The sequence below is a fragment of the Chelonoidis abingdonii genome, chromosome 16 (assembly GCF_003597395.2).
Source record: "Chelonoidis abingdonii isolate Lonesome George chromosome 16, CheloAbing_2.0, whole genome shotgun sequence".
Lineage (NCBI taxonomy): Eukaryota > Metazoa > Chordata > Testudines > Testudinidae > Chelonoidis > Chelonoidis abingdonii.
The window spans coordinates 27,472,550-27,491,588 of NC_133784.1; the positions used below are offsets into that span (position 1 = coordinate 27,472,550).

Sequence of the window (19,039 nt, forward strand, 5' to 3'; positions counted from 1 at the left end):
GAAGGCCATCAGTGTGCTACATGTGCTGTTTGGAGGCTAGGGTGGTCACTGCCACATCCCTAGAATACCTGACCTTCCAGTATTTCTGGGAATAGTGTGGGCACACCTTGACCAATGTGACGTTGCACAATGCACATTGCATTGAGGACACAATTTTGAAGAGTCTGTCACTCCACACCCACTGGCATGACTTCAGCTGGTCACACTAGTAGGTCTGGAGCAGCATGCTCTTGAAAATGCTGTTTCCCATCTGTGATACCAGATAAAACCATAGCCAGTTCTGTCTCAGTACTGGCCGGGGACAAAACCATAGAAAAAAATGTCTGTCTGGCTTAAAACCTGATGAACTGTCTATCTACTGGAGGCAGAGAATTCTGGAAAATTCTTCCTGAGGGGTGACCTGAAGCTCTGGTTCAGAGCAAAGTTCTGATTTAGCCTTCTGTTGCCACAGACAGGGAACATCTCTCCAGGAAGACACTCAGACATGGAAGGGATTAAGAATAGAAATTATAACCAGTTCCCATCAGATTTCCATATCATAAAAGCCACCATCAAAATTGATGCTAATTGTCCCCTTTGTAGGCAGAGCAGGGAGGCCAAAGATTGAAAAGGACATGTATAATTAGCTATACCATCCCATCTCTCCCACCTTAATGACCCTACCAGGTCAGGACTGAGGCACAGTGGCAGGGCAATGTGAGAGTAGCTGATATAGATTCTGCTCATGTTTAAACCATTTTTTAGAAAAAAGATTTTTATTTATAACTGTCAATCTGGCATGTTTTAACAAACACTAAACTCACTTAAGGCTAAATCCTGATTCTGCTGCTGTCATTCTCCTTTTCACTTCAATGGGCAAGGATTTGGCCCTGTTCTGTTCAGGTTCTTATACCATGCTCATCACCTTAGAATCTGAATGCTTTCCACTCATGCATTAAGCAACATGACTACACATCTGTTACATGTTGTTTGTTCTCTCATCCTTTCTCCACAGGGAGATAGATGCATGTGCAGTGGAATCTCATGGTTTGGAAGTGATGAGGTTTGTGAATGTCATTGTGATGCTCTTGCTTCCTAGAGAATATGGTGAAGGATGCTTTAGAAATATATACTCAAAAGAAATATTTTATGTTCTCTTCAGTTCTTTATCAACTATTGAGGACTCAGATATCCAGAGTGAAATTGTAAGCTAAAGCATTCTACCTACATATTTGAAATATTTCCATTATATAAAAATGTCTGGTGTAATTTTTACAGAAAAGAACAATACACACTTTTAAGAATTCTTCCTCCATACTGTACTCAAGCACCAAACTAAGACTTTCCTACATAAATACATTCTGTAGAGAAATCATTCATTTACTTCCAGGTTAAGAGCAATAACAGCATTTAACACTTGAAACATTAATTGGCTGAAAAGCATCTGCTGAAGATCCAGTAAACTGAAATATTTGCCTTTAGCATTAGTCATATTCTCTGGCTTCCCCAACCAATTTACTATTAACATCAAGTATATCAAAGATCTAAACAATGAAACTGTATAATGTGTATTTCAGTTTAAGCTATCAAAGAATTATCATTTAATTCATCTCTTGCCTTTGACGTAATTCTTTTTCTTTTATTAGGAAAGAAAGGGCACTGTACAGCTAATGGGATGATTATGTACGATAAAGCTGTGTGGGCCCCCAAACCTTGCATTACTTGTCTTTGTTCAAAAGGAAAAGTGATTTGTGATGAAACTACGTGCCTTTCTCTGACATGTCACAAAACCATGATACCCGAAGGAGAGTGCTGCCCAGTTTGCTCTGATATTGGTACAGTACACCATACTATCTTGTTATCCATCATTTAATTTTCTATTTGTTATTTTTACTATTTTAAAACTACCTCAAACAAAACATTAAATAAAGGCAAAGGGTAAGTAATATAACCTATAAAAAACAAGTAATGATTTATGCAATTTTATTATACATATTTAACTATTTTTCTAAAATATATATTATAGAAATTAGAGAGAAATTCTATGGCCTGTGTTAACAGGAGGTCAGAACAGATGAACAAAATGGTCCCTTCTGGCCTTGGAATCTTTGAAACAAACAATTTTTTAAAATACAGAAAGTAGAAAAGTTCAAAATTATGTAATAACAGCAGCTGTACAGATCAACAGAATCAACAAAAATTATTCCATAATATAATTCAAAACGTATGTAAAACTCTATGTTGCTCCCAAATGGAAATACGCTTTGTCTGCAATGGGAAAAGGATCAGGGCCCCACATTTTCTATTGATTTTTTCCCTTTTCTGTTTTCTACCCCCGTCACTATCATCCCTAGGTTTTTTCAGCTAATGAAATAAAAGCATAAACTTTACTCCCTTATAGTACATACCAAAAAAAAAAAAAAAAAAGGTTCCATTTATAAAGTGTTAATAAATGATTTCTATATGATATAAAAGCAGATTAGACACATGAGTAGTATGTGTTATAGATCATTACAAACACATCAGAAGAAAGCAATGAAAAGTGGTAGTTACAAGCAGTCTGTTAACCTGTTGGACACTAACATCCATGACAACTGATCAACCATTTATTAAAACCGCCATTAATCATTTATTAACCCTGAATATATTACCTATAAAATTAACCCTAATAGAAAGTATGACCAAATGTCCAAGTTATCCATCACTCCACACTGCAAAAACCCCACTAAACTTTTCACTATAGAAAAGCATCTTTTCTATTGTTACAATGCTGCATTGTTTCCAGTGAAGCCAACGACAACTGAAGGTCCCCATCTCGCAGGATCAGACCCTAGCATCTCTTTTGCACTTAAACTTGATAGTGGAGAGTCTAGTTGTCCGTTCAGGAAACAAGCACTCATATTGCTGATCAGACTTTAAAGTAACAAAGTGATAAAGATGTTCTAAAGATGTTCCAGTTTACATGTTTTAGTAAAACAAGTTTCCAAGGTTCAGTAAATATTTTCTCTTAAATAGGGTATACAATTTTTAAAACTATTGTTTTTGAGTAACACTAATTTCAAATTATCACTAGAATTTCTATTTTAAAATAAAGAATCAGAAAAAGTTATGAATGTAGTTGAGTCCGCCCTCCTTTCGGTAGATGGAACTCAAACAAATACAATGGGCGGTGAGCGTATAAAAAGTGTACTGGCTCATGTTGATCAAGTGAGAGGAAGCAGTTAACATGGCAGAATATCAGTTAGAACATCCTCCAACCTTGTGGTTTCAGGCAATGAAAAGAAAGAAGGGAAACTGGATTGGTGACATTTGCATACATAAAAGCATTATTTATCCCACAAGAATGCACACTATTTAACTTTTGTATTTATGATGACAGTAGTAGTGATATTTTTTCTTTCTATATCTCTGCTGGATTGAGCATGGGTGGAAAGTTGATTGTATAACTAGTAGCAAGGATTGATGTAAAGAGCAACAATTATACTTGATTTATTCAAATTGGCATGGTTTTCATGTGCACGTGCATATGTACAAATACAAATTGCACTGCAATCTTTCCACTATGGCTCTGAACTTCACAGGGATCTATGAGAACAGCTGAATCAACATACTGGTATCTCTCCAGCCAACCTCCCCTCTCCAGACAGCTTTAACCAGAGATGTACCAGCTAGCTGCTGCTCCTTCAGTGAGGGAAAAGGGTTCTGGGAACCTAGTGCTTACTGCAAACCCCCGTCCCATCCCCAGGCACACTTTTTTTCTATTTGGGACCTTGTGCCAGGCACATAACATTAACAAATGCAACAGTTCAAAAATGTACTACCAAATCAAGCCTATATTCAAATTGTTTTGGGACTTCTTTGATGCATTCCTATTTATCATATTAACACCTTTACAAAAAAGAATACACATAACTATTCTATGTTGTAGCTGCTGTAAAGGCTTAACCATTGATTGTCATACTCACTTAAAATCTGGATTCTCCACTATGGATTCTCCAGCTATGTTCAGTAAAATTAATCAGATACTGGATTTGCATAATGATTGTAATCTTATTATTCCCTCATAAAGGTATTATACTCTGACATTTGAATCATTTTTACAGTAAGGATTCATCAAGAACCACAAAACAAACATTCAACATTCAGTGTAACAAATTTATAATATATTATAATTAAGATTATAAATAAGAAATAAATTTTTCATTCCTTAAAATCACATTCTCAGTGTGAATTTATTTCTTCTATAGTTAGAATATTTATAATGTTTGGGGGGGGGCATAATAGTTACTAACATTAACTTCATTCTCATTTCCTCTTATACTGCCATTTTATTTTTTCCCCTCATTTTCACTACCATGGACACACTCATTTTCAGTACAAAATATTTCACTGGATGACACACCTGAAATTTCTGGTGCTTCTCCAGAGCCCAATGACCCTAGTGACCCAATGCTATTGCAACCACTGCATACCCAGGCTGAAATGGATGAGTTACTCAGACGAGAGAAGGAAGAACTTGAAGGGAGAGAAAAGGAAATTCACAAAAAGGATGAAGAGAACAGGAAGAGAAAAGAAAAGAAAAGTCAGGAGGAGAAAAAAATACATGACTATGAAGCCCATCAGAAAGTAGACGAGGAAATAAGGAGGAGAGAGGAAGAAAAAAGAAGAGCATATGAAGAGGAGGAGCTACAAATTGAAAAGGAAGAAGAAGAAAAAAGAAAGGAAAACAAACATTTAGAGCAAGAAAGAAAACAACAACAAAGTGAAATGGAAGAACAGGAAGAGGATGAACATATTTTACGAGGTGATGTTTTCGGAATGCCCTCTCGATTCCCAATTCCTGTTCCTCCTGCAGAAATTCCTCCTTTGCCAACGGGATGTTCGATTTCTGACACCACAGTAAGCTGCATTAATGCCAAACTTACACAAATACCACCAATTACTGATCCAGAGCTAACAAGCTTAGAGCTTGAAGGTAAGAAAATAAGTTTGCTTTATATTATTTTCTTCACCAATTAAAATTTAGCCCTCCCCAAAACCCATAATTTTAATGTTAGCATATTATAATGTAAAATGCTTTACACTACTAGTTTCTTATCACAGAAAGAGATTTAAAGGCATTTTACAACTAAGTCTGAGAAGTTAGGCAACACTGTAAGCCTGAGAAACAAGCAACAACCTAGAAATTAAAGGGTTTATATTCCACTATGAGTGCCCTCAGAAGTTCAGGCCCATGTACTGTACATTAATTTATGATTTCTCTTATTACATTAGCTCTCCAACACTAACGCTTTTGTGCTCCTGAAGATGGTTTTGTAATTGTAGTAATTTTAGATCTATGGTAATCTAATAAAAGACGTCCATGCCATGTTGCTACAATCTAACTTGCTTTTCAAAATTTAGATGCTACTAGTGTTGAGACACAGAGACATACAGTTGACTTTATTTCCATGAATACATTTGTACTTGTACAATACCTAGTTACCTGACTCAGACCATATAAGATGCAACACATTACTAAGATATATAGATATATATATATATATATATAATTAACTATCTGTCCTAGGGAATACCATCACTTCCATTCCAGATGAAGCATTCAATGGGATCCCTAATTTGGAAAGGCTTGATCTAAGTAAAAATAATATCACTTCTCCAGGCATAGGTCCACAAGCGTTCAAAGTAAGCATGCATACTCTTTCTAACATCTCTGTCACTGATTTGTGCTTGAAGTAGATCTCGCAGAATACTATAGGGCAAATCATCAGCTAATATAAATGGTTGTAGCTCCGCTGGAGTCAATGGAGCTATGACAATTTGCACTAGCTAGGGATCTACCCCTATGTAATGAATATATGATTAATCTAATTTTGCCATTTTCAACAAATCATTTTTGCAGTTTTCAGCTAGTTATATAGTTGGTCGAATACTATTCACTGAAAAAGTTATTTACTGAATTATTATTAATATTTTTCTGGTATTTTACCAGCTTCAGTTTTGAGATTTTTAAAAATAGTTTTCCCATCGTCATAAAGTGCTTCTTATATCATTTTTAGAAACCTCATAGTACTTGGACTCTCTTTTAAAGAAAGGTAGTAAAGAAAGGGAAGCTTTTGAAGGGTGCTGGCTTGACAGCCCTGCACAGTGAAGTTATTTATATGTCTAAAAACACAAAAGTTGCCACACCAGTGTGCCTCATTGTCTAACTTGGAATGACCACCTCTAATGTTCTTTCTTTAGAACTTGATCAGTCATTAGCCTGCTAACAAGGGTACCTGAACTGGCATCGGATAGTGCAGTGTTTTTCTTTATGGTCTTCATCTTGAAAGGTGCTGAGCACTATTTCCAATCTAGCGAAACACTTAAGCACATGTTTAACTTTCAGCATATGATCAATGCCATTGCTGACAAAGGGACTACTTATATGCTTAATTAAGGCCAGGGCCGGCTCTGGGGTTTTTGCCACCCCAAGCGGGATAGTGGGGAGGGAAGAGCCGCAACTGCAATCGGTGACACTTCAGCAGCAGCTCCACTGCGCCGCTTTCTTCTTCGGCAGCAATTCCGCGGCAGGTCCTTCCCATCAAGAGGGACTGAGGGACCCGCTGCCGAATTGCCGCTGAAGAGCCCGATGTGCCACTCCTTCCCCTTGGCCGCCTCAAGCACCTGCTTGCTGAGGTGGTGCCTGGAGACAGCCCTGATTAAGGCACATATTTAAGTGTTTTGCTAGATCAGGGCCAGAATGCTCAGCATGTCACAGGATCAAGCTCTACAAGGACAGCTGAGTTAGGACCTGGATGGTGACCATCAGCTCATTTCACACAGGCCATCTAACAGCCAGTAAATGCTAAATACCAATCTGAGCTGGAATTCTAGCTAACAACCTAGTGAAGTAGAATTTTCTTCATAATTTACATGGAGAATGAGCTTTTGAAGCCTTCCAATACTAACTTTGCAAAAGATTGAATACCTATGTTACTTATTTAATTAGCAATATGCACATATCAGATTTATTAGTACTGCATTGATTGTCCATAATAACAATCTTCTGATAGTAAGCTGTAGTCACAAAAAGTGTTTGGACCCTGATTTTGGCCTCAGTTCAGAAAAGCACTTAAATACGTACAATATATAGTCCCATTGGTTTAAATGCCCTATCGAACAGTGTCCTTACACCCCCCACAATTGCACTTATGTCTCTGTTGTAGAATTTCAACCGTTAGGTGAAATAAAATAGGTCAGAATTATATTTCCCCCCTTTTTATTCTCTGAGATTTTCTTAAAAGATCACATTTTATTATAAAATACTTTTATTTATACTTGTATTTTATAAAACATACAAAAATCTAAAACACACACTAAAGAATAACAGTCATAGCCAAAAAAGGCTCATTTGAAATTGCACCCCCTTCAGAGTCCTGTCAGTGGAAAATTTCCCCCAGCTATTGAAACATTTACTGCCATATTTACTCTTTTGCCCTGCAGGAGACTTTTGCCCCTTAGCTCCACAGGATAACTGATGAGACAATGTTTAATGTCAGCCAGGGTAAGCGCTACCATACATAATGGTATCAAGGACTTTCCGATCATGCTTATGTAATCCTTGGATGTACACATAGTTTATCTGATTGACACACACAATATGAGAGACAATGTGGATGAGGTAATATCTTGTATTGAACCAACTTCTGTTGGTGAAAGAGAAGCTTTTGAGCTTACACACAGAGCTCTTCTTCCTAGAACACTGAAGCTTTACAACTTATACATCATTTTAACTCTTAACCTGCAAAAAGGCCAGGTGCCTCTACTCCTAAGCCAAAAAGTCTACTGAACTGTAGTGGACCAGTAGCCCTAGAGGCGATTTACTGAAAAACATTGACTATTGTAGATTAAGTACATAATATGAAATGCTATAAAGGCTTGTAAGTATCTAAGAATTCCTAAATATTATGAAAAGGTTAGATAAGTGAGGTGATTGGATGAGTCAAGGATTAGTAACAGGACTGGGGTCCAGTATGGCTGGGATGGCAGCTGGCTGATCCATGTAAAAGAGGCTGATGAACTAAGTCCAATTCTTGGGTGACAGATGTTCATATCACAAAACGTACCCTCCCAACTGACACCCTTATTAGTAGATTATACAGAAAGGCCAATGGTTCAAGTACTTAGAGAAAGAACTCCTTTCTTACCAAAACACTAGATATTCCACAACAGCATTGAGGCGCTCCTGCTACCCAGTCTTTACCTGTTCTGTGTACATAATACTCAAGTCTCCATTTTATCAACTTTCTGCTTTTTATGACACTTACCTAAGACAACCAACAGCAGCATCAACAACAAAATTAACATGGTTAGTAAAATGGCAATTACAATTTTAGGTTATTTTACAATATAATTTTACATTTTGTTAACTGAATTCTGATTTCCCCCCATTTAAGATCCTGAAAAAGTTAAAACGTTTGTATATGGATGGAAACGCACTAGTACATATTCCTCCTGAATTACCATCAGCTTTAGAAGAACTTAAAATAAATGAAAACCATCTCCATGCTATTGATGAAGACAGTTTACAAGGTATTTAAGAAGTGAATATTGAATCAATGAAATTAGATTTGAAACTCAAAATGCAGAATAGAATTTTGAGATCTTGCATATTAAGCAAAATCTGGAGAATTTGAGACCAATTTTCATTTGCCATTGTAGTGGAAAAAATTAAAGTTAAATATGAGTAACAGACTGATCCTGCAAAGACTTATACACATGTTGAACTTTACATTCATGAGTAAAGTTAAGCACATGCACACATTTTTGCCAGTCAGGATCTAAATGTATTTTTGTTGGTCATTGCCAATCAAGGCGGCATACTACTGCAAGATTCTAGGATCTTCTATTTCTATAGGAGGCAGAGACTTTGTGTTGAATAACAGAAACATAATCATTAGATTGATAAATAGATGTGTTTTTCCAGAGGTCTGTACGGTAACAAAACCCAGAAGACCTGCATGAAACTTGAGTTTTTAAAATCTGAATTATCTTGTAATTCTGAGGAACGTCAGTGTTTTTCACAGCAAAGTTTGTGCTAATGCTCAAGTTCCCTAGGGAAACTGGACTGTGCACTGCACAGGGAGTATGTACACCTACATCCCAGTGTTGCTGTATTACGTACAGTGGAACCAGTATGGATATTTTTATACTTATGGGACAGGGAACAGGTTTTGATCTCTGCGCATTAAGAAAGTAGAATAAAGCTTAGATGAAATTATTCAACATTTTTGTTTATGAACTTTAATATTTTGTAATTGAGAATGAAGACCTTTTTGTCATGAAATGATCATTTTTGTTTACATATAGTTGCCAACATTTAGTTCCTCTGAAATATATCTGGAAGATCAAGGTCTACAATACCCACTCCCTAGGAAGGGGGATACAGAATACTCCATGCAGAGTTCTCAACACATAGTAGTACACTGAGGTGGGGGGACCTGTGAACCAACAAAGGGTGCAAGTAACATAACCACTAAATGAATGACTGGAGAGCTGAGGAGAATCCTATAGATATTTGGGCACCTGTGCAGAAGGTCAGCACCAATATATTGCTCCATGCACCCTCCTGAGGTCTTGAATTACTAAGGAGCTTGTGCTACCATTAGCTCCCTGCACCTGCCTTATTTTCCCATTCTGAAAGTACAATATTAAAATAACAATCCTATGCTGAAAATTGCACAGCTCTCCTGGAGGACAATAAAGAAGTTAAAGGGCTGTAAACAAACTTTGTATTATCAATACATTTCAGTTGCATTTTTCATAATTTAACTATGTTCACAGTATAGTTTTTGAACACGGTACAGTAATTCGCTGAAATTTTTTCAAATGATTTTAAAATAAAAATAATTTACAACTTATGAATGCAAGTATAAAATTGTTTCCTGTGCTAAGACCCATTCAGGCAAATATGATATTTTCCCATTCTTTTGAATGGATTTAAGTAATGTTAAAAATTGGTACAACACATCTCATGTTTTAATAGGGTACAAGATTCTATATTACTTTATTAAAATTTATCATCACCAATTATTTTATTTTCTACAGAATTAAAGAACTTGGTGACCCTAGAATTAGAAGGCAATAAACTTAGTGAAGCAAATGTCAGTCCTTTAGCTTTCCGTCCTTTGAAAAGCCTGTCTTATTTGCGCCTTGGAAGAAATAAATTTAGAACTGTCCCACAAGGTCTTCCCACATCTATTGAGGTAAAAGACCAAAAATCTTTATTTTTCCAGATGTGTTCCTTTTCTTCTTTGTATGTACTCCACTACTACTGTAAAGCACAGATGATATTTTTATATCTTAATCATTTGTTTCAAGATATGTTGTCATTGGTTGCAAAGTCATTATTGCCAGAAATTTACTTATTTTCTTGTATTATACAAACTCCACTACAAATGGCATCCATCTAAATCTCTGGGCACTGGAAATCCTGTGTTTTGGCCAACTCTGTTCACATGCCTCAACTAGTACCTCATCCAAGTTTGTTATGCCTTTCCTGTATTAAATAAATATTTTTATTCCTCTTGGCAAATTGTGTCCAGAAAACATGAATTATATGACAACAGTCTTAGCATTCAGTACATCCACATACTCATTATGCAACAGCAAGCAAGATGCAAAAGTGTTTTAAAAGTAATTATTATTCTATTAATCTGTCTTTCAAAGTAATTTGTTTCCACAAATGAAAAGTATATTAAATTTTGAAATACTTTGTGTTTTTCCAAAATCAAATCATGCAATTACTACTACTGAGTTTATTATGCAGATATGTTCAAGTAATTATTCTGATATCTGGAAAACAGCGATTTTAGCATGAGAGGCCAATAACACTTAAAAATGAACTTTTTAAATCACAACAGTAAAAAAAGTAAATATTGTTCTGCAAATTTTCTTTTTCAAATGTACTTGTAGGAACTATATCTGGAAAACAACCAAATAGAAGAAATTTCAGAAATTTGCTTTAACCATACCAGCAATATTAACATCATTGTGCTGAAACACAACAAATTAGAAGAAAACAGGATAGCACCTTTGGCTTGGATTAATCAAGAGTAAGTACCAATTTAAGATTTAATTGTTTTGTTATCCAGTACTGCTAGAAAACCCTACTATGAAAGTAATATTTGTACCATGTAATGAGGCTCCTCTCATTTAAAAAAACAAACCAACCATACAAGTTCTGTTTTAAAAATCCATGGATACCATGATAATATCATCATTATGTTAACAAATTCAATTATCTTTCCGTCCACATTATAATTTATCACAATCTAAGTAATATATAATATCACTTTTAAAATAACACTGTGATATCATGGGTCACTTCCACTCACAAACCAAGCTAACATTTCATTAAACCTCAAGTAGGAAGGATTGATATAAATCAAAGCTATTTAAATCACCAGTTTTAATCATGATGTAAATCAGCACCCTGGACACCTCATTTTTTACTAATCTTATTTTAATTATGGTTTGCATTTGTACTTTTAAGTTTTTTTGAAAAAGAAAGATAGGTTCTCATTGATTGGTAACTATTAACATGTTGATTTGCAACTAAATGTACACTTTACACTAAATTAAGTGCTTTTTCGCGGCTCACCAGGAGGATACACTATCTACACACTTTTATATAGATTACCTTATATTTATTCAGATTCTTAATTTTAATATTTGTTATTATGCTAGAAAATGGCAAATAATGCATTTCTTATTTAATAGACTATGATTAATTTTGTAAATTGTGATTTGTCTCAATTTCTGTTTGGATAGAAGTTAAAATTCAATTAAATGCAAAAACAGTATTTTACTTTCCTTAATTAAATAAAAATTTCTTAAAAGTGAAGGATCCATAAGACAAAAACATTTACCAAAACTTTTTTATAGCATTTAAAACTAACAGATTTATTAAACAAAGCAAATGTTATGTGTAGATAATTAAGTGAACTGATTGTTTCTGGTTACCATGTCCTTCAAGATTTTAGATCTAATCCTCTCACATCTAGTTTTTATGGAAAGATTGGAAGAGAAAACAATCTTTCCTGCTTTTTAACCTACCAAGCGGCTTCTTAACAATGATTAGTCACTGAACTGAATTAGTTGAGTTAAAACTTCGTAGCGAACTTAACTGCTCAATATTTTTAAAATTTAATTTAAATTATTTTAATAGTGTATCCAGAGAGAAAGTGGGTGAAGTAATATCTTTTATTGATCCAATTTCTGTTGGTGAGAGAGATAAGCTTTCGAGCCACACAGAACACTTCTTCATAGAACATTTAATAGCAAATAGTAAGTTTAGGTATTAACTAGGTCTGTCAATTAATCACAGTTAACTCACATGATTAATTAAAAAAATAATTGTGATTAATCACACTGTTAAACAATAGAATACAAATTGAAATTTATTAAATATTTTTGATGTTTTCTACATTTTCAAATATATTGAGTTCAATTAAAACACAGAATACAAATTGTGCAGTGCTCACTTTATATTTTTTATTACAAATATTTTTACAGGAAAAAACAAAAGAAATAGTATTTTTCAATTCATCTAATACAAGTACTGTACTGCAATCTCTTTATCATGAAAGTTGAACTTACAAATGTGGAATTATGTACAAAAAAATAACTCTGTCCAAGATACTAAATATTCATATGCCCCTTCATTCTTCAGCCAGCATTCCAGAGGACATGCTTCCATGCTGATGATGCTCATTAAAAAAGTGTGTTAATTACATTTGTGACTGAACTCCTTGTGGGAGAATTGTACATCTCCTGTTCTGTTTTACCTGCATTCTGCCACATATTTCATGTCATAGCAATCTCAAAGAATGACCCAGCACATATTCATTTTAAGAACACTTTCACAGCAGATTTGACAAAATGCAAAGGTACCAATGTGAGATTTCTAAAAATAGCTACAGCTTGACTCAAGGTTTAAGAATCTGAAGTGCCATCCAAAATCTGAGAGGGACAAGGTCTGGAGCATGCTTTCAGAAGGTTTAAAAGAGTAACACTCAAATATGGAAACTATAGAACCAGAACCACCAAAAAAGAAATTAAACCTTCTGCCGGTGGCATCTGACTCAGATGATAAAAATGAACATGCATTGGTCTGCTCTGCATTGGATCATTATTGAGCAGAACCTGTCATCAGCATGGATGCATGTCCTTTGGAATAGTGGTTGAAGAATGAAGGGACATATGAATCTTTAGCGCATCTGGCTCATAAATATCTTGCGGCACCGGCTACAAAAGTGTCATGAGAATACAATATTACCTGAAACTGAGAACAGGCAAACAAGAAGTGGGCAGCATTATCTGCTGCAAATTGTAACCAAACTTGTTTGTCTGAGCAGCTGGCTGAAGTAGGACTGAGTGGACGTGCAGGCTCTAAAATTTTACGTTGTTTTATTTTTGTTTCAAGACATGTTGTCATTGGTTGCAAAGTCATTATTGCCAGAAATTTACTTATTTTCTTGTATTATACAAACTCCACTACAAATGGCATCCATCTAAATCTCTGGGCACTGGAAATCTTGTGTTTTGGCCAACTCTGTTCACATACCTCAACTAGTACCTCATTCTTATTGCAAGTTTGTCTACATTTGTAAGTTCAACTTTCATGATAAAGAGATTGCACTATAGTACTTGTATTAGGTGAACTGAAAAATATTATTTCTTTTGGTTTTTTACAGTGCAAATACTTGTAATCAAAAATAAATATAAAGTGAGCACTGTACACTTTGTATTCTGTGTTGTAATTGAAATCAATATATTTGAAAATATACAAAACATCCAAAAATATTTAAATAAATGGTATTCTATTATTGTTTACCAGTGCGATTAATCACAATTAATTTTTTTAATCGCTTGACAGCCCTGGTATTAACATACATTGTCAATTTCAAATTTAATTTTCAATAGATTTATTTTAAAAAAATAAACCTGTAATTAATGTGAATAAAAATATACAATATCATTTTTTTTATCTACCCTGATCTAAATGCTAAAGATTATGTTTTGTTCAGAGCCAAAATGAATGCCAACAATAAAAAAGAAAATGTATATTACAAAGAAATACTGATATCTTCTAGCCAAATTCCTTATTAGCTAAATAATCACAGGTGTTGATCACATCAGTCAATCCACATTAAAAATGGTGATTAAAATAGAACTTTTCCTCTCCTCATCCCTGACAATAAAATTCTATCTGAAGCTGGGTTGCTGTTTGCTGTCCACCAGCACCCCTACTTTCCCTTCAAAAAGAAACAGAAATCACAAGAACAGCTAAGAGTTAACAGTCATGACAATACATGGAAGATATACAGTAATTGGGTGATATTACTTTTTGAAGAAAAGATGCTTATCTTCAGGTATCTAGGTCTGATCCTGCAGCACTTATTCAGATAAGCAGTCCCACTAATGACAAACTTAAAATCAAACTTTACGTCAGTATCAGTGGGACACTGAATTAAGTGAAGCAAATGGGACTACTCACATGTGTACGGGTTGCTGGATTAGGCCCATTTTAGTGCCACCTTGGCCAACAAGCATTAGTGGTAAAAAATGCAAACCATCTGGATAGGAGCCTTGGGAAAAGAGCTGTTAACTGTAAAGAAAAAATGGTGTTTTCTAATATAGCATACTAGTCTATTGCAAATCTGAGATGCTTATCAAGCAAAAATTAGTCCCTGGGATTTCCTATCTCTGTATTCATATTACTACAGATTTTCCCCCATTCCAACAAAAGCATAAGAATGGCTCTTGAATGAGAAGTTATGACTTACATTTTTGCTATTCTGATCTTTTTTCCAGAAATAATTATGTCTCTGCCCACACACCATAAAATGAATGTCTTTCTATTAACAGAAACCTCTCTCTCACAGAAAAAATATTTTTCCATACTTAAGCAGCTGGACTTCTTGCCACCAACTGAATGTTATTTTGTATGGAGTCCAATGTAAACTATATAGTATACTGTATCATTTACATGTCCCTTTTTGTTTCCTTTAATGCAGGAATTTGGAATCTATTGATCTTTCTTACAATAAGTTATATCACGTTCCCTCCTATCTGCCAAAATCCTTATTGCACCTCGTACTTATAGGAAACCAGATTGAGAGAATACCAGGATATGTGTTTGGTCACATGAAGCCAGGGCTGGAATATCTCTATCTTTCTTTTAACAAACTTAACAATGAAGGAATAGATCCAGTGTCATTCTATGGAGCTTATCGGTCTTTGAGAGAGTTATTTTTGGATCACAATGAATTAAAGTTTGTACCATTTGGAATCACAGAAATGAAGGCATTAACCTTTCTGAGGCTGAACAACAACAAAATACGGTATTTACCAATTCTGCTGTGTTAACTCAGAATATAAAAAGGGATTTGATCAATATTACATTGCATTTTAAAATATATTAACTTCCTACTCTACATTTTCCATGAACCATACATTTTAAATATTGTTAGAAGGGACTGAATCCTGAATTCCCTATTGCAATATTTTCCAAAACCATATACAAAAAAGAAGTGTGGTTTAAATCTCCCAATACTGTTTTAAAAAACTGTACAACTCTGAGGTACCAGTATTCTCCAAGTATTCAGTTTGTTAAAGATTTGGAGTCAAATCCCCAGCTACAGCTGTGCTCTGCTTGCCACAGCAGAGGGAAGCAGGGGAAAAGGAGTCTCTAAGTCACCTTTCTGCTTTTCTGATCCTAAGGCTGACCGGAGGCCCAAACTAGCTGCTGACATAACTTGTAGCAGTCTAAGGGCTGGTCTAATTTAAGCTGTGTAGAGCAGACTCCTGCCTATGCAACCATGGATCACCAGAGTGCAGCACTTTCCAGAAACATCTCCTCCAGCCCTCACACTCCCTATGAAGCAGGTGATCTCAGAGTGGCTACATCAACTTTCTGTCACCTTTGCCAGGGGAATCCTCAAGTGCTCCTGTAGGGCACTTTTTCAGCTGGTTTGCATTGCCTGAACAGCACAAAGCAGCTTCATGGGCCAAGAATCTTGTCCATGTTGTTAAGACAAGAATTTATCTAATAACTAATGTATTCCCAAGAATTTCTTAATAAAAAGGTAAGTAATTATATTAAGAGGTAGCAATGTAAAAAGAAATATTCACACTGTGTTACAAAATACCATTTGTGACCTAAACTCATTTTTGAAATATACCAATTATGTCTATTTGAAGCTTCAATTAGCATACATCTGCTAATTCTGACAGTAACTGAAAGACTATCATTACAGTATAGAACTAAAAATAAAAATAACTACCTTTGGGGTAATTTATAACTATTTTTAATTGCTGATCAAGTCCAAATCTTTTTTAGAAAAACCTTCTTAGTATCTCTAAAATGAACAACTTGTATGGAAGGAGCTTACTAATACATTTTAGTAATAAGCCAAAATGTATCTTATAATTTCACAGGACAGTCCCTCCAGAACGCATCTGCAGAGCTATTGTCAGTGATGACAATGTTGATGATGACAGTAATGATGATGAAGAGGAGGTTGAAGATTCACGTTTGGAACATCTTCATCTTGAAAACAATTTTATCAATACAAGAGAGCTGTCACCATATGCATTTTCATGCATAAGATCCTATTCCAGTGTTGTTCTGAAACCACAGAAGATCAAATAACAAGCATCATATATTTTCATTGCAAAACCCTTTTTTTTTTTTTTTTACCTGAAGTGACATTATTTATTCTCCATCGGATATACAGATCAGCTGATCTCCTAGTTAAAAGATGTCTCAGCACTGTCCATATACCATTATTTTCCTAACGGTTTCAATTGATATATTAGTGTATCATCTAAAGACTGCTTGATTTGTTTAGTTTATACTGTTAAATATACATACACACACACACAATTTAATAAGGGACTTTTTCAAGTTCTATTAATAGCATGTCAACTTGAAAAAGAGACTAAGGCTAGGTCTACAGTGGGCGGGGTTCGACCTAAGATACACAACTTCAGCTACGTGCATAGTGTAGCTGAAGTCAGAGTATCTTAGGTCGATTTAATTGGCCATGAGGATGGCGGTGAGTCGACCACTGCCGCTCCGCCGTCGACTCTGCTTCCCCCTCTCACCGCGGTGGAGTTCCGGAGTCAATGGCAGAGTGATCAGGGATTGATTTAATCGCATCTACACTAGACGTGATAGTTCCGGAGTCAATGGCAGAGTGATCGGGGATTGATTTAATCGCATCTACACTAGACGTGATAAGTTCAGAGTCAATGGCAGAGTGATCGGGACTGTGAATTAATCGCATCTACACTATACGTGATAAAATCGATCCCTTGTAAGTCGATCACTACCCGCCTCATCCAGCAGCGGTAGTGTAAACTTACCCTAAGCTGGGATATGGTAGAGGTATATAAAATCATGATTGGGTGTTAGAGAAATGTACATAAGGAAGTATTGTTTACTCCTTTCTCATAACAATCAAGAACTAGGGATCACAAATGAAATTATAGGCAGCAGCAGGTTTAAAACAAACAAAAGGAAGTATTTCTTCACACAATGCACAGTCAAGCTGTGGAACTCCTTGCTAGAGGATGTTGAGAAGGCCAACATATTAACAGGGTTCAAAAAAGAACTAGATAAATTCATGGAGGATAGATCCATCAATTGCTATTAGCCAAGATGAACAGGGATGGTGTTCCTAGCCTCTGTTAGCCAGAAGCTAGGAATGGGTGATAGTGGATGGATCACTTGATGATTACCTGTTCTGTTCATTCCCTCTGAAGCACCTGGCTTTGGCCACTGTTGGAAAACAGTACTGGGCTAAATGGACGTTTGGTATGAGCCAGTATGGCCATTTTTATGATGGCAGTAGGGAATGATTATAAAAGACTCACACCTTTTATTTTCCAGATAATTATTTTCAATAATCTATTGGCCTGCTCCTCTGAGGGATACTGTAAGAAACTGCCACTCTGTTTTACCAGACAAACCGCTGATCCCGAATGATCTTTTCTTTTTCTGAATGGATGAAAGAGAAGATGGAACAGGTTAAATCAAAGGTTGCCCTTTAAAAACGGCCTCTATGTTGTAGTAGGCAGCACACAAAAGAGTCTGAAGTCACATGTGCACATCCAGGTTTTTACCCCTTCCTCTGGAGTTGAAATTATTCTGCAGTCGGGTCTAGTGATGCAGATGAAAATATGGATATTATTTCCCATTTTTACTATGCAAATTCACTGTGTAAATTAATGTACACAAACATAGAATTCATACATAAACAGACAGTCAAGAACCAAGAGTTTTTTGCTTTTAAACTTAATATCAATAGCTATTATATACAGCATATATAGCGCACATACATACGGCAGATTACTCTGTTTTCTCTAAAATGAAACAACCACTAATGTATAGAAGATAGAATCCTGTTAATTTTCTTTTAATTTTTCTCTTATAAAATTAGATGACTATACATGACGCACAATTATATTCTGCCTGAATGCAAACCAAATTATGTAGACCGCACTGCTTGAAAAAATTGCGTGGTATGTGGTCTTTTTTGTAAAAACAACTGCTTTGGTTATTTTGCTTGATTAAGTATGGTCATACAGGTATGAGATACAGATTAACTTTTTTATACAATGTTCTACTTTTCACAACTTTAATAATTAAAATATTTTTGCATTTCTACACATTAAATCCTTTTCAATTTAATTTTTTTTGGAGAGAATGACTATATTAATACTGTTAAATAAGGTCTAGACTTAACAGAAAGTATATTAAAAAATTAAAAATCAAAACAGTGTGTGACAAAGTCCTCCTCTACCTTGGTGGGTCCTGCGCTTATTGGTGGATTTGTTCACCTCAGTGATCTTCCCCTCTTGTGGAACCCACAGTCTGGGTCAGCTCCTCCTGTGTCTGATCAGGAGTTGGGAGGTTTGGGGGGAACCCAGGCCCGCCCTCTACTCCGGCCCAGAGGTTGTGGATCGCCAGCTGTTATAGTGCCTCCTGTAACAGCTGCCATGACAGCTA

The 19,039-nt window shown here is 35.5% G+C and overlaps 2 protein-coding genes across 4 annotated transcripts in view; one reads left to right on the forward strand and one right to left on the reverse strand.

Moving 5' to 3' along the window:
* The window catches only part of ECM2 (extracellular matrix protein 2), a 37,818-nt gene extending 20,624 nt beyond the window's left edge, over positions 1 to 17,194 (forward strand). The window contains exons 3-10 of the mRNA XM_032785868.2: positions 1,626 to 1,814; positions 4,355 to 4,954; positions 5,549 to 5,664; positions 8,418 to 8,553; positions 10,069 to 10,226; positions 10,936 to 11,075; positions 15,042 to 15,368; positions 16,465 to 17,194. Of these exons, the coding sequence (XP_032641759.1) occupies positions 1,626 to 1,814; positions 4,355 to 4,954; positions 5,549 to 5,664; positions 8,418 to 8,553; positions 10,069 to 10,226; positions 10,936 to 11,075; positions 15,042 to 15,368; positions 16,465 to 16,678 (1,880 nt within the window). The 3' untranslated portion in view covers positions 16,679 to 17,194. The remainder of the gene's footprint in view (positions 1 to 1,625; positions 1,815 to 4,354; positions 4,955 to 5,548; positions 5,665 to 8,417; positions 8,554 to 10,068; positions 10,227 to 10,935; positions 11,076 to 15,041; positions 15,369 to 16,464) is intronic.
* CENPP (centromere protein P) overlaps positions 1 to 19,039 on the reverse strand; it is a 306,990-nt gene that overhangs the window by 74,449 nt on the left and 213,502 nt on the right. The window lies entirely within an intron of this gene.